The following is a 14,318-nucleotide window of genomic DNA, read 5'->3' as shown; positions in this document are numbered from 1 at the left end:
CATAATGGTAACTTTGCCATGTGATGAAAACTTTCACAGAATCCTTGTTTTTAATTGGTTGTTGAGCGTTATTACCATGGTAGTCACCATTAGATGGTGAAGTTACCATAGTATTACCTTCCACGCAACGGGGCCCTGAACAAGACAGTGAGCCTCGTGTAATCTATTCATATCTACTCAAGACTCAAATTGGGCCTTTTCGTGACCATAAACATTGTGTCGAAATAAGAAGAAGACCCTAAATAAATAATGACGAAAAGCTGAATGATTAAGTCTCGAGCCGACAAGCAAGGCTGACCACGCATTTATCATCATAAACCTCTCCTATATGGTCACTCTGTCAAAACTGACCTAAAGGTTGCACATTACCTCTGCGGAGGAACATGCATTATGAATATCATCAGTGATTGATCATTATCCTTGCTCAATATTTAACGAGGATGTGTCCATTTGTGCCTGAAAATCGTCAAATGAAGAATTATTTCTGTACTGTGGAGCAACCCTCGGTTTATCAAGGTAGGGGGGGCAGGGGGATGCTGAATATTATATGAATGAGAACAAAGTGATCATGATTCCTCCACACAGGAGAGAGCTTGAGAGCTTTTGCCATTCCCACCCACATGACCCCTTCCACGCCCTTACTAATCAACCTCAGTAAACGTTTACTGGGCATGGCAATGCCTGCATCTTCAGTTTCGAGAACAGCATTCCGTGGTTCGAACTGCAAGTCATGAATTCCGGGTGGTGGCTTTAATAAAACATGCTTAAAGGTCAAAATTCAAATCTTAGTTTATTCTCGTGAACCGGATAGTTCTTGATGAGGGACAGCCAACTTGCACCGGAAAGTGAATATTCCTCATCGCATCTCATACTCGTCCACTCGTTGTTGCGAGGACCACTTAACTTATCTCAACAAAATGTACCCCTATCAACTGATTATGTACTCAACGATGTCAAACCATTCAACTTTTGTTAATTCATCTGCTATTCGCTTCTGATCTTCACCCTTTTTTATGAAAAGTTCTATACATATCTGCATTTAGACCTAAGTTTTCTTCGATCCTCAGTTTTATTTTCGCCACTTCACCTTCCATCCGTCCTTTTTTAGGACTAACCAGTTCCTCAGGGTTATGTGTATCACCATGACAACCTCCAAAGATCATCAAAATGATTAGCCTAGATCTTGTACGAATCATATTATGTGAATTTCAGTGTTCCTTTGTTGATGAGTTAATAGATAGATAGATAGATAATATGGTTCATTATAAATATTCCTTGTTTTGTTGATTATGTATTAAGATATATGTAACAAAACTTACTGTAAATTATTGTTAGAAATGGAAAATAAGTGAAATAGATGGATAGATATATAGATATATAGATAGATAGGTAGGTAAATAGGTAGATAGATAGATAGATAGGTAAATAGATAGATAGATAGATATGTACCTGTAGGTAGGTAGATAGATAAACAGAAAGATAGATAAATAGATAATATGGTTATCTTCATTACAAAGATCCCTTGTTTTATTGATTAAGTATCAAGATATGCATCAAAACTTGCTGTAAATAATTGTTGGAAATGGAAAATCATTGAGATAGATACATTGTAGATAGATAGATAGATAGATAGATAGATAAATAGATGAAGAGATAGAGAAAGAGAGATGGAGAAGAAGGGTTGGAGGGACTGACAATTGTCATGATCATACTCACTGGCCGCAATAATCAGGTGATTGGCCTTGGTCATCCGGCTAGGCCTATCCTTTTTCCACCACGTCACAATGGGGGCCGGGGATCCATCGACGAGGCACGTGAGTGTCCCGTTCGATGATTCGTTAAAGTAGACCCGGTTGGGTTCGGCGGGACTCCAGTAGGGCGCCTCGCTGGGAAGGATCCTTCTAACCGATGCCGGATCTGTAGGAAAGGACGATAGAGGCGTTATTGCTTAAACATTACATAGATTTGTTTAGATACATTGTAAACTAGTTAATGAATAATTGTTTATAATTTCCCTTTTAGCCTATTGCAAGGTCACTTTTTAGTGCTCAGCTGGAGACGAGGATTGAGGCAGGATTGTATTTGTTTTTATCAACACACTCTTTCTTTGAATTTTGGTAATACTCTTGCCAAAGGGAGTTTCGGACCGCTACAATTTCAATTTCAAAATTCCAAAACACCTTCGAAATCATCTCGATTGATTCGCCTCTCTCGCTTTTATGAATTCTTTGACCTTACGTTCTGGTCTCCCTTGGAAAATATTCATGCTCGCACAAATTCAACATGGTACAGATGCTCAAAACATGATATTGCAGGGGCTGTGCTGCATGTCTACTGGGCGAATGGATAATATAACTATTTCATATAAATGAAACAAAGGCAGTAATTGTCATTAATACATGCTCTTTCAAATAGATCAAACAGTATTGACAAAGAAACCAAACAAACCAACAACATCAACATGAACAAAATAGTCATTAGGCGTATGGGCATATGATTAGAATTGCTACTGGCAATATATTTTGTGGGCCTTGTTCTAGATATCGGTTTCGTCAACAAGAACACTATGATCAATCTGGGAGATGGTATAAAATATCCCCCAGCGCAATGTCCCCTTCTCATATTCATTGTTTCTTCCTTTGATGGAAGCGCTTCGGATAATGTATCATTAAGGAAGCACGTGGTTGGTAAATCATGCGCACTCCCTTGATGCAGGGCGAAGTACATGACGTGATGTCAACACCTCGAACCGATCCGGTTGCTACAGTCACACACGCGAAACCGACTCCTAACCGACCGATGGGAAGCCATTGGAAATAATGTAATAGATCCGATCGGTCGGAAGTCGGTTTCGCCTGTGAGACTGAGGCATGGCGATGGATACTTGAAACCGGTTGGGGGAATGACTGCACCAACCCATGCCATATCTGTGACGTGAATTCATAAGGAAGTCTATAAGATGTCGAAGGTTAAAGCAATCTGGGCCCCGTGACACAAAGGTTAGCGATTAATCGCTATATGAAATGGCCTATCATGAACATCGTTACATGCGCATTTTGCCCGGTATACTGACTGGGAACCAATCAGAATCGTTCTTTCAAAGGTTAAAAGAAGCAGGGGCCTGTAACACAAAGCTTAGTAGTTATCGTAGAAGAATATCTTTACAATGAAATTGATTTCATTGACTACACTGTACAACCAATCCTGGAAATCAAGCGTACGATCAATCGCAAGCCTTTGTGTTACTAGACCATGGTTGATTATGACGCATTCAATCACACAGTTACACCGACAAAAACGTTTTCAAACCGACTAATATTCATGGAAATATTTGTTCAATAGCTTACAGGTTATATTCTAATGAAACAATTAAATGCCCCATCCTCTAAGCCCCTAGAGTATTTATGGTATTGATCCAGTGCAACTTAAACCAGAGTGCAATTAAATTTAGCAATTTTTTTTTTTTTTTTTTCGATTTTTTTTCGATTGAATATTGCTTCTAGTCGATATTTATTTTTCATTGCTTTATTATGACTATTGCTTTATTACTTTGTGAAACTGAATTGTACCACCTTATTGTTATGTTGCATATATTATCTTGAATGCAGAAATAAATAAAATAAAATCAAATCAAATCAAAATATTCTAAGAATTAATGTAAATTCTTATCTGCAACACAATACTCGTATCGATATTCAGAAATTATGATGAGTTAAGTTCAACTTTTGACATGGCCTACTTTCTTCCAGGATTAATGTTTGGATGAATAATGATGAAACTTGTATTATCATATCCAATCTCATCAACACTTGTATCCATCTATTGAAGACCATTGTGTCTCCACAATTAGAAAAGCCAATCTTTAATAAATAATTTCTCTTTGTTAATTCACCTTGAGACCCCTGCTAAGTAGTTATGGAAAGCCTATTTAACTATGGTACGCCACGTTAGTTTTAATCTGAGCACCGATGATCGTAAACAATACCCCGTATCCAGAGGAACGGCACGCAATGTTTTGTACGAGTTGAAAGATAAAAAAAAGAGGTACAATTATAATGCAACCGACAGGAAATTAACACGTGTAAATTTCACGCCACTGAGCACCCATATGCATATATTGTATGGTATACTCAATGTACGGTCATTGATATTTGATATATACTGATATGTATGGGTGTGTTTGTGTGTGTGTTCGGGTGAGGGTGCGCGTGTGTGCGGTTCAATATTCTATCAAGTCATTCTTCGCATATGAAGTAGAATAATCTCTTAAAGTAATTGATGGCGAAATATCTATTGCATAAATTTCTTGTAAATATCATTCATGTTGTGATTCATACTTGAGTCATCGTTTGTTGATCTCGTTAATTAATTTTTCAAAATCTCTCTGATCATGACACAAATAACCTCAAGCAAAAATCTAAATATGACCTCGGTCAAATTAAAAATTTCTATGTACTTATACGGTTTCCCCAACACAGAACCCTTTATGACCCAAAGCTAGCATTTCATCCTGTATTTCCCTGACATCTTTTTTACCTGTATGTGACCTTCAGCGGAAATAATTATATCAACTATTAATACCAACAAAATATAAAATATCAAGTTGACTTTCCATGCATACCGGTGGAGAGACTGACAGGATACTACTTATTTTAAAACAAGTATTCCTCTGAAATTATTCTTAAAAGCGCGTCGTGTTTCTAATCAATAGACGATCTAGCTACTTGCTTTCATTTCCCATGTCCACAATTCGGTTATGAGTTAATTCATCTACATGGTACATTCTTTAATTGTGCACATATTCAGTTCCTTACAGAACTATCAAACACGGTTCCGCTTGTGAAACAGGGTGTTGTATGGATCATTTGATTCACTATATAAAAATTCCCTTTAAAAATGATTTATTATTGATAATAACGGTGAGTTAATAATGGTGGGCAACCTCTGAGGTACAAATGGGTGAATTTCCATCATAACGATATCAATACTTCAGGGCTTAAAACGACATTAGGCTCAAACACTTGCCTCTTTGAGATGATTGACTCCCAGGGCCTAGAACAAGATTAATTACGAACATACTTTGGGTCGCGTCATTCGCCAACGAATTTGTTGAATCATGATAAGAAGTAAGTCATGAGATAAAACATTTCACAATGGATACAGGTTTGGCTATACGGACTATAATTTTAATATCGCTATAAATCGAAATTTGAGGACAAACGAGCGCTTTCGGAGATCAAATAATTGGTTCAAGAAGCCACATAAAATTCATTATGATAACCGTTTTCCCCATACATATCGATACACATGGTCCTGATAATTATGATAAAAATGGCGCCATTTCCCTGCTTTATCACAGAAGGATACTTCAGCTTTTATTGACCATCAAACCAGATTTACGTTGACATTGAAACTCTGATTATTCCTCACATTACTTCCCTTACCAAAAGGGTTGAATAAGCCAGGGGCAGATCCAGGACTTTCCATGGGGGATTTTACCGAGGAAAATTTGACCAAAAAATAAAACTAAAAGATCCTCACATGTGTATGGAAGACATATTCCCATTCAAATGATATGCTGTAACTTTCAAGTGGGGGGGGGGAACTTGTGTAAGAACGGCATATTTACAAAATTTTGTTTCATTATTATTATCATGGCTCTCAAGGGGGGGCACACCGACCAGATGTGCCCCCCCCCCCTGAATCCGCCAGTGGATCGAATGCATGTTCTTAGATTGAGAATTTCCATTGACTTTGGAAAATAAATGTGAAGCATGAGCCCGAAGTTCAAACCTTAGGGGGTCTTCGCTTTCACGACGAGCGACGGATTAAAGAACACAGGTAAACAGGTAAATGTATTGCCGGATGCCATTCATGACAATGAACAGCCAAGAAGCTTTTGTCGAAAATTGGTGTGGAACCCAAACGGCGCGTTCGTCACATCCGGGCATTGCATTTTTCGTAATCTCCGAAACGTAGGGCAAAACTATTGTTTCGGTTCGCCAACTTTCGACAAATACCTCCCAACAGACTATCCATTGACATTTGACAAGCATTTTCAACTGCTGTGTTCTTTAATCCGTTGAGTTAAGTCCCTATTATGTTACAGCTGCTCCTGCCCGTACCTATCGGGCTTGAGAAGACGTTTGATTGCATTGGCAAAGAGCGTATTTAGCATGCAGGCGACGCGAAGGGTGTAGCACTTTTTGGCGTTAATCTGCTTCACAGTTCTTAGACAGTGATGGACCATTTTCAGCACACCGTGGCGTCAGATTGGTCCCCAGTGAGCAGTTAAGGCGAACTCTATTAAAATTCACCTCAACGAAACACATCTCTATAGTGAAGATGTACCACACAGGAAGAGAACAGGACAGATAGCTCTGGATTTTACGGAAGGGACATCACCTATAGATTCTTTCTATACATCTATTGAATCTAAATTGAATTCATCCACAAAAAATGAGATGTAGCCTGGGAGAATGAGGTAAGGGTTAGGATAGGGGTACAGAACAATGATGACATTTTCTTCTCCTTTTTTCTCACATCTATAAAGCGTTTATCCATTCAAATGATAATGCAATATTCAACCAAATAACAGAAATGCATATTATTGAGTAAACCTTCCACAAGGGATCAATTCAAGTAAGAGATGATTTTAACTAATGGTACAAACATTGATTTTAATTGGACACCCTCTTTTCCTTCTCCTTATTCTTTTTAATACTGCTTTTTCTCAAAATGCCAATCCTTAAATTTGTATCTGATCTATATTAAATTGTTGCAACACCTTTGTATGTTCATTATTTCCTGTGTTTACTTTTACATTGTACATTGTGAACATGAATGAATGAATGAATTAATTAATTAATCAATTAATTGATTAATAAATAAATGAATAAATACTTGAATGGAAAGAAAACAGGGGAATTTAATTAGTATTGAATAAATTTAAGACTTGCATGATTATAATGATGTAAAAGATAGTATTCACTTACATGACACAAGTAGAGTAAAATTCAGCTCTGTGGGCGGGGTCGTCTGAATAGAGCACGCGTAGATGTCCTCGTCCGACCTTCTAACTTTTCTCAGTCGAAGGTCAAAGGTCGAATTGAAAAAGTCGCCATCTTTGATATAGTGTCGCGATTGATCCACTATCGATGGTCCAAAGGCGATGAGACTTCCTAAAAATCATTGGTGAAAGGAATTTTGAGCAGTACTAATACAATGTGCTAATTTTGTATCACATGTACATGCATTGCTGTTTGTAATTTGGACCTTTGGGAAGCCAAACTCAATGTCACATAGAAACTACATTTCACAAAGTGTTTTTTCTCTATTGGACAGAGGCCCTTTTTTCTATAATATAGATCATAACTCACTACTACTGTCACACCACCTAAACCTATTCCAAACCGACCGTTTGCATGTCATTGAAAATAATGTAATAGTTTGGACGATCTGGAGTCCAATTAACATTTTATTTAAAAGTAAAAAAACAGTTGCAGCAATTATATCATGAGAAAGTCTTTTAAATCAAGCTTAGTTGTCAAAATATTATCACAACTCTAGATCTGTACATTAATGCAAACTTATCTTTGTTAATTCATAAAATCTAGGCTCGAAATTGATAACTCTGATGATCACTAACTCAGAAAAGCTGCATATGTGAGACACATTTATTAATATTGCTTCGAAGAATACCCGACGTGTGATGGAAATCCGTGCTTATTTTGTAATTTCTCAGCAATTACGCATTTTCTATCAGAACTAATTGGCACATATTTTTTTTTCATTCAAACATACAAACACTTTGGTGGCAATTTCATTGGATTATGTGCATGCTCATTTTTAGACTGTTACCACAACTGTTATTTATCTTTAACCTTTTATTAGATGAGACCCTTATTCTCGATTTCATTATACAGATCAAGACATAGTTGTCGAGGCTCACCGACCCACCAACCCGCGGGACTGCTGAATTTCCTATGAAGCCGTATTCATGACCAACTGTAATTCCATGAACAAGCACGCATTTCTGCCATTAATACATCTTTCCCAAGATATTGCATGCGAATAGAATTCGATTAATCGAGTACAGAGTCCCAGTGGTTTCTTCTAGACAAAATGATGCCAATTATGTCTGTCGGAAAGATGTAATTTCGTATACTATTTCAATTTGAATACCCTCAAATATATTTTATCTTTCACATGTTTTATTGGCAGTTTGCGGCACAATTATCTATTATCATCATTAGTAGTAGTAGTAGTAGAAGTAGTATTACTAGTACTTCCACTACCACCACTACCACTACTACTACTTTATCATTATTATTGTTGTTATGTTTTTATTATTATTGCATAATACTGAATAATGCATGTATAGAAGATTCCAATTAGGATTTAAAATATTGATACGAAGTGATTTAATTGAAATAGAGAAGAATTACACTACAACAAATATCAAGTCGGATGTAAAAGAACAAATATTTGCAAAACACGTGGGGTACCATGAGCAACTTATGTCTTTCTTGACGACGCTGCAATAAGAACAACGATACGCTAAACGGAGTTGCCAAACATGCGCAAGCTGCACATCATCAGCCTCTAAGATGGCGGCCCGATGACGTCATTACATAAGGTCTAGATTGAAAACAAGTGGGTGGTGTGCGGAGTTCACTATAAGAGTAAAACTTACTTATTCCTTTGTTGTTCTTATACCAGACAACAGGATAGTCCCCTAGATCAGCAACTCGGCATTTGAAATGAGCATTACCGCCTTCGTTGACTCGAATCATAACTTGCACGTTGTGTGTGATGAAATAGGGCATTCCAGGAGCTTTAATGAAAAATAAGTACGACAGGAAAAATTGCTTCAATTAAAAAAATACCATTAATCATATAAACAGCGAACACTGCATAAAGCATGATTTCTACTTAGTAAGGGATCCTTTCTTCAACTTCCAACATTCGATATAAATAACCTTTGGCGTTTAACATTATTGGCATTTTAAATGGCGTATTCTCCAAAAGGATTTGCATTTGGTATGGAAGTAATTATTGCGAGCTCAGCTCTAGGCCTAATCTAAATTTTGTATTATTATTCTTATAGCAAATTTCAAATTAAGGGATTGTAAATCTTTATTTAGGAAGAAATATATCGTTGATCTTCGTGGAGAATTCCTAGAACCTTACTGGCGAAGGAACTTCATTTATTGCAAGAGTAATTCTTTCGCAATTTGTGACATTCTTAAACATATTTTACAATGTTATTCATGATAAATGGGTGGATATTTATTCAAATGAAGCCTTTCAGCGCAAGTGATTTTAGGAAAACTTATAAATCTGTTCACATTAATTATTTTTTTATTCAATTCAAAATATTTTTCCAGACTTAAAAAAATCTTAATGGCTTGCATGACCGTGTCTTCTGAGGGGCTTCAGCTTACAATTAAGCAACTTGTTAATTTAGTCATATCTAACTGTTCTACATTATTCATCACAATTTCAATAAAACATCTAAAATGTATTTTCGTAACAGCAAAAATAGCAAATCACATGCCCATAAACCTTTAAAGTAACAAGCACATGCTAAATCAAAAATAAAGTTTTGAAAATAAATTATCGTGAAAAAAATAAAAGGAGTGAAGCAAATACCATAATGCTAAATGCATGGTAATGAATTAGATGGCAAGTATTAACATTCGGTTAAATCATATCTTTAATGAGATCATATCATTACATAAACAACAGAATTTAAAGAAAATTGTGAATTGGCTGATTATGGGGCTACGTCTCCTTCCCTTTGGGAAGTGGTAAATATATTGACGTAGTACTATCGTAGTGAAATATCTTTTAACATGACGAGTAGTTTTTGGCCGCAAAGGTTTCAAGAAACCCTTTATTCTAGGCCAATTCACATTTGCAAGGGTAATGATAAGACGTCAAATACATTCACTCGAGTGGCCATGCTTTACCATAATCTCGACATTCCATTCGTTCGTGCATGTCAGTTCACTTCAAGTATAAAACCTGAGAGTTCACACCCACGCTCAACTCTAAATGATTGAATTAAAATATCTATTAAACTGCCCATATTCTAAACTCCGGTTTAACCTCAACCGTGGTCTCAATCCAAGGGCGTAGGTGGGGGGGTGAACCTCCGCTGAGGCAGAAAAGTTCAGACACTGGCAAGCAAAACGAAATTTGGACCCCTTCTTCTTGCTTCCAACCGCTGATATTCCAAACTGTACTTCCACCGCCCCAAGATGTGCACCGCCCCCATGCCACTTTAGTTACACCTCATCAGGAGGTGCACCTTCCCATTCTTAAGTCAGCGTACGCCCTTCGAATCGGTGATTTCACTCAAAATCTTAAACAATGTTTGACCCATCGATGTATGATTTTCAATTAATTTTGTTACTCAAATCGTCTCCAAGTTCTTTGAAAATCGGGAAAATGATAGGTACAATATATCTTCTCCACCATTCAAACATGGGAAAAGAGCAAAGTTAACTCTCAAAAGCATTTAGAATTTTAATCAGATTTTGGACACTTCTGGCTTCCTGTAATTTCAGCCCTGGCCTTGACCATGGTTAAAGTTGAACGAGTAGTCAGAATTTTATGGGCATTTAATGTGTTTCCATCTTACCCGATACTCGTCTAAATATGGGGGCTGGAAGGTGGTTGGAACAAACAATGAGCAATGGAGCAGAAGAATGGTGATAGAATCAATGCAAATAAAACATTCTTTGGGGAATTAAGCAAATAAATGTGATGGAATGGTCATGATTTATATTATAGAACGCACAAACCAACGAAACATATAAAAAGCCTCATGCAAATGCGCTTCAATCTCCAAGCTAGAAGCAACGTAAGATAATGTTAAACAACATGCAACATCGTGTGAAATATAAACGATCTGGCTAAATTTTAGAAGACGATACAATAAGACCAAGAAAGTCATGTATTAACATGACAAAACAGACAGATGAGGATTGTACAAGACAAATAAGACCGAAGAATAGATAATCATGTGGCATAAGGTTTCCGATCCGAAGAGTTTTTTTTTTCAATCAAACAAGTGTTGAAAACATAATAAACCAAGGGGCCCGTTTCATGAAGAACTTGCAACTGTTGTAACTATGCCATTATCATGGCAACTGCCATGGTAACTTTGATTCTGATTGGCTGATGAGCCCCGTTACAATGGCATCTGCCATAATGACAAAGTTACGACAGTACGGGCCCCATTGGCAAGCACATAACACCATGCACCTAACGAATTATCATTCATTTATTCTTGTATGTGTATTAAAAAAATGACAAGCAAAAAAAAGTCATCATTGCCATATGAAGGAATTTAGGGGTTTCGGGGGGGGGGGGGGTCTTGGATCCGCGTCTGATTTGTTATAATTCTTCTACCAGTCAGAATAAGTCTTGTAAATACCACATGGGGATTTTGTTTTCATATCAAATGTTTCCGAGAAAGTGTTTATCCTAAATCTAAAGTAGATATGAAGCTTTATTTTGAATAATGATATGAAGAATGAAAGTATTCTTAAGGGAAAATATAAATGAATCGTGTTTTTTGTGTATTACTTAACAAAGGTGTGGAGCCTTAAAAGTTATGCAATTTTAAGGAGATACAAATGTGTATTACTTATACTGGAACAGTGTCGATATTAATTCACAAATACTAACAATATCATCTTGTGATTGTTAGAATTAAAAACATGTAGTATTTTGTTTTAGAATAAGGTGAGTAGATCTGCATCTATTCAGGAGTATGTTTTATATTACTTAGCTTATATATCTATCACATAATTTCTTCGTGAATATACATATTTCCTAATCGAGATAAAACATTTTTATGACCTGTAAAAGACTATTTTTCCAAAGTTAGGTAGCCTAATTTAAACAGATATTGAGTCATAAAGCTAAACTGAATATTAAAGGCAGATGCTTAGTTAATGTTTCATATAATGTGTATCGTAATAGGGCACACCGTGCTGTAAATATTTATATTCTAACAAATGAGATTACAAAAAAATCACGAATCAAAATGCTGAAAATTTCATCAAAATATAACAAATAACGAAGTTATTAAATTTGTAAGTTTAATAATATATTGTGAAAACATTAATATGCACATCGACATGAAATATTCATTAGATAGGTTGATGATGTCACATTCCCACTTTCCCTTTTCTTGTGTTATTAAATGAAATCATGATTGTTTGATTGTTTCATTCATGTGTAAATGAGATGTCCCCTTTATGATAAATTAGGTTGCACCAATGAATATATGATCCATTACATAAGTGTTTAATTCAATTTTTTAGTTCTAAGAGGAAAATGTTGGAATAAATCTAATTTCATATAATAAGATACAAAAAAAACCAAGTGGAGAGGTGACATCAGTCTCATCCTCATTTTCCATCAAACATTTTAAAATGTATTGCGAAATTTGAGTAAAAGTTAAAATGATTTAGGTTTACGTTATTAGAAAAAAAACTGAAAAGCCTGGAAGCAGACTATCATTTCACTTTGGTGCAAATAATTGAGGTATGCATGTTGGAAAGATTAGAGGATAGTATGATACCTATAATAGTACATATGAACAAAATTATGATAACACTACTTGACTCATACAGAGTAGTTTTGGTCTTGAGCTGACGGTATTCACGGTGACTGTAACATATTATTTGTAATGTGATTAAGGTCATCTCAAGTAGATATGAAATCATTAATGGATAAAGGAATACAGATGTTAGCAAGGAGTTATGAGGATCTATTCTTAATTCTAATGTGACGATGTTTTATTTCCCCTTGAAACACAGGAGGGCCGAACAGCTGATCTACTTCAGCTGTATATACATTATGCATATGACGTCATGATATTAAAGCGCCCTCCCTCAGAGGACATACGAATACGCGTAGTTGTCTGAGATACGCCAGCTTCAGATCACTAACGCATGGAAGGCAAATGAATCAGCCTCTAAGAAGGGGGTTGGATGACGTGAATGCATAGGTTCTTTTGTAGAGGTCTTAGAGATATCATATAGATTAGTTGATAAGCGCTTTATAAGCAAGTATAATCATCATTCTCTGATAGAAGTAAATTTCATATTATGACATTTCAAGCGTTATTAAGTTAATCGTATTTTTAGACAATGGAAAACATCTTAACAAGGACATTGTAGGGGTGAATCTGAAGGAGACTGAAAAGTCGACACTCTTTGCTAGTATTACTTCATGAATTCTTCATATTGAATTGTTGTATTCATAAAGTCGCCCTTAAAGGTAAGTCTTTGTTTCAAGAAGTCCTACATATATTTTGTAGAAATGAAATAATACCAAAATATCTTACATGTTATGGGAAAATTTATCTGAGCAGGGTTGAAAACGTGAAACAAAACCTGAGAAAGCATGTCTTAAATTAAACTGAAAATAGTTTTGAAACTGCCTTTGTTGAAATTTAATGAATAAAACTGAGAATGGTGTGATTAATTCTCATCGCGAAACACCATAATTCCTCTGATACTTTTCCATGCAATCATAATTATTTAATTTGATGAGAAATTTATTGTACTGCCATGTGAATCATATGGTGCCAATTGGTATCCCGGACTTGTCTGTAGGACGAAAAAAAATCGAATTTTTATCATAATCGAACTCAACGTGCGCAGAGATTAAAGCACTCGCGAAAATAAAATTCGGAAGCTTACCTGAAAGTATCTTCATGTTTCAAAAAAATCAGTATTAATCCGCCAATAGAGAAGGATATTTAAATATTTATCTCGGTTCCCATAGGCTAGTGATAAGCAGATTTGAATTCATAAGAAATGCATTTGAAATTTGAATCTTTTTTTAAATATATCCCGATTTTACAAAAGAGGGACACTTTTTTTACACTCAATCAAAACTTCAGGAGAAGAACTGCATCTCTCAAGAAATTGTTCGGTCATATCTTATGATATTGTGAATACCGATATGCATGCATTCTCATTAAAGGTCATTCCTGTGATATAGGCCGTAAGATGACTTTAAGCATGTTAAGGTTGAATTCGAAAGGAATATACTACGTATTAGCAGTACACCGCAAGTTGGGTTTAATTTTGCAGTTTTACTGGAAGTTCAAGAACGGTAATCCTACAAGAATTTATAAGATGGAAGCGTTCAAGCATTGGCACGAAAATAGAAGTGAAAGTGTTTCGAAAAGCTTATTCTTTAAAAGAAGAGATAGATTTTCATTCAAGAAAAATGCTTCCTCAAAAATAAGAGAATATGAAGCGTTGTTACTACTAATAATAAGCAGT

At 35.8% G+C, this 14,318-nt stretch overlaps 1 protein-coding gene across 4 annotated transcripts in view; it reads right to left on the bottom strand.

Moving 5' to 3' along the window:
- LOC121419953 (limbic system-associated membrane protein-like) overlaps positions 1-14,318 on the bottom strand; it is a 58,617-nt gene that overhangs the window by 25,692 nt on the left and 18,607 nt on the right. For 3 of the 4 annotated variants that reach the window (XM_041614449.1, XM_041614450.1, XM_041614451.1), the window contains 3 exons: positions 8,696-8,836; positions 6,996-7,181; positions 1,717-1,917 (listed from right to left, as the gene is read on the bottom strand). In XM_041614449.1, the coding sequence (XP_041470383.1) occupies positions 1,717-1,917; positions 6,996-7,181; positions 8,696-8,836 (528 nt within the window). Of the gene's footprint in view, positions 1-1,716; positions 1,918-6,995; positions 7,182-8,695; positions 8,837-10,648; positions 10,673-14,318 lie in introns of all 4 variants that reach the window. The other variant, XM_041614448.1, reaches the window with a different exon arrangement.

The sequence above is a fragment of the Lytechinus variegatus genome, chromosome 8 (genome assembly GCF_018143015.1).
Source record: "Lytechinus variegatus isolate NC3 chromosome 8, Lvar_3.0, whole genome shotgun sequence".
Lineage (NCBI taxonomy): Eukaryota > Metazoa > Echinodermata > Echinoidea > Temnopleuroida > Toxopneustidae > Lytechinus > Lytechinus variegatus.
Note: the sequence above shows the minus strand (reverse complement) of the source record. Positions and strands in the feature narration are given on the sequence as shown.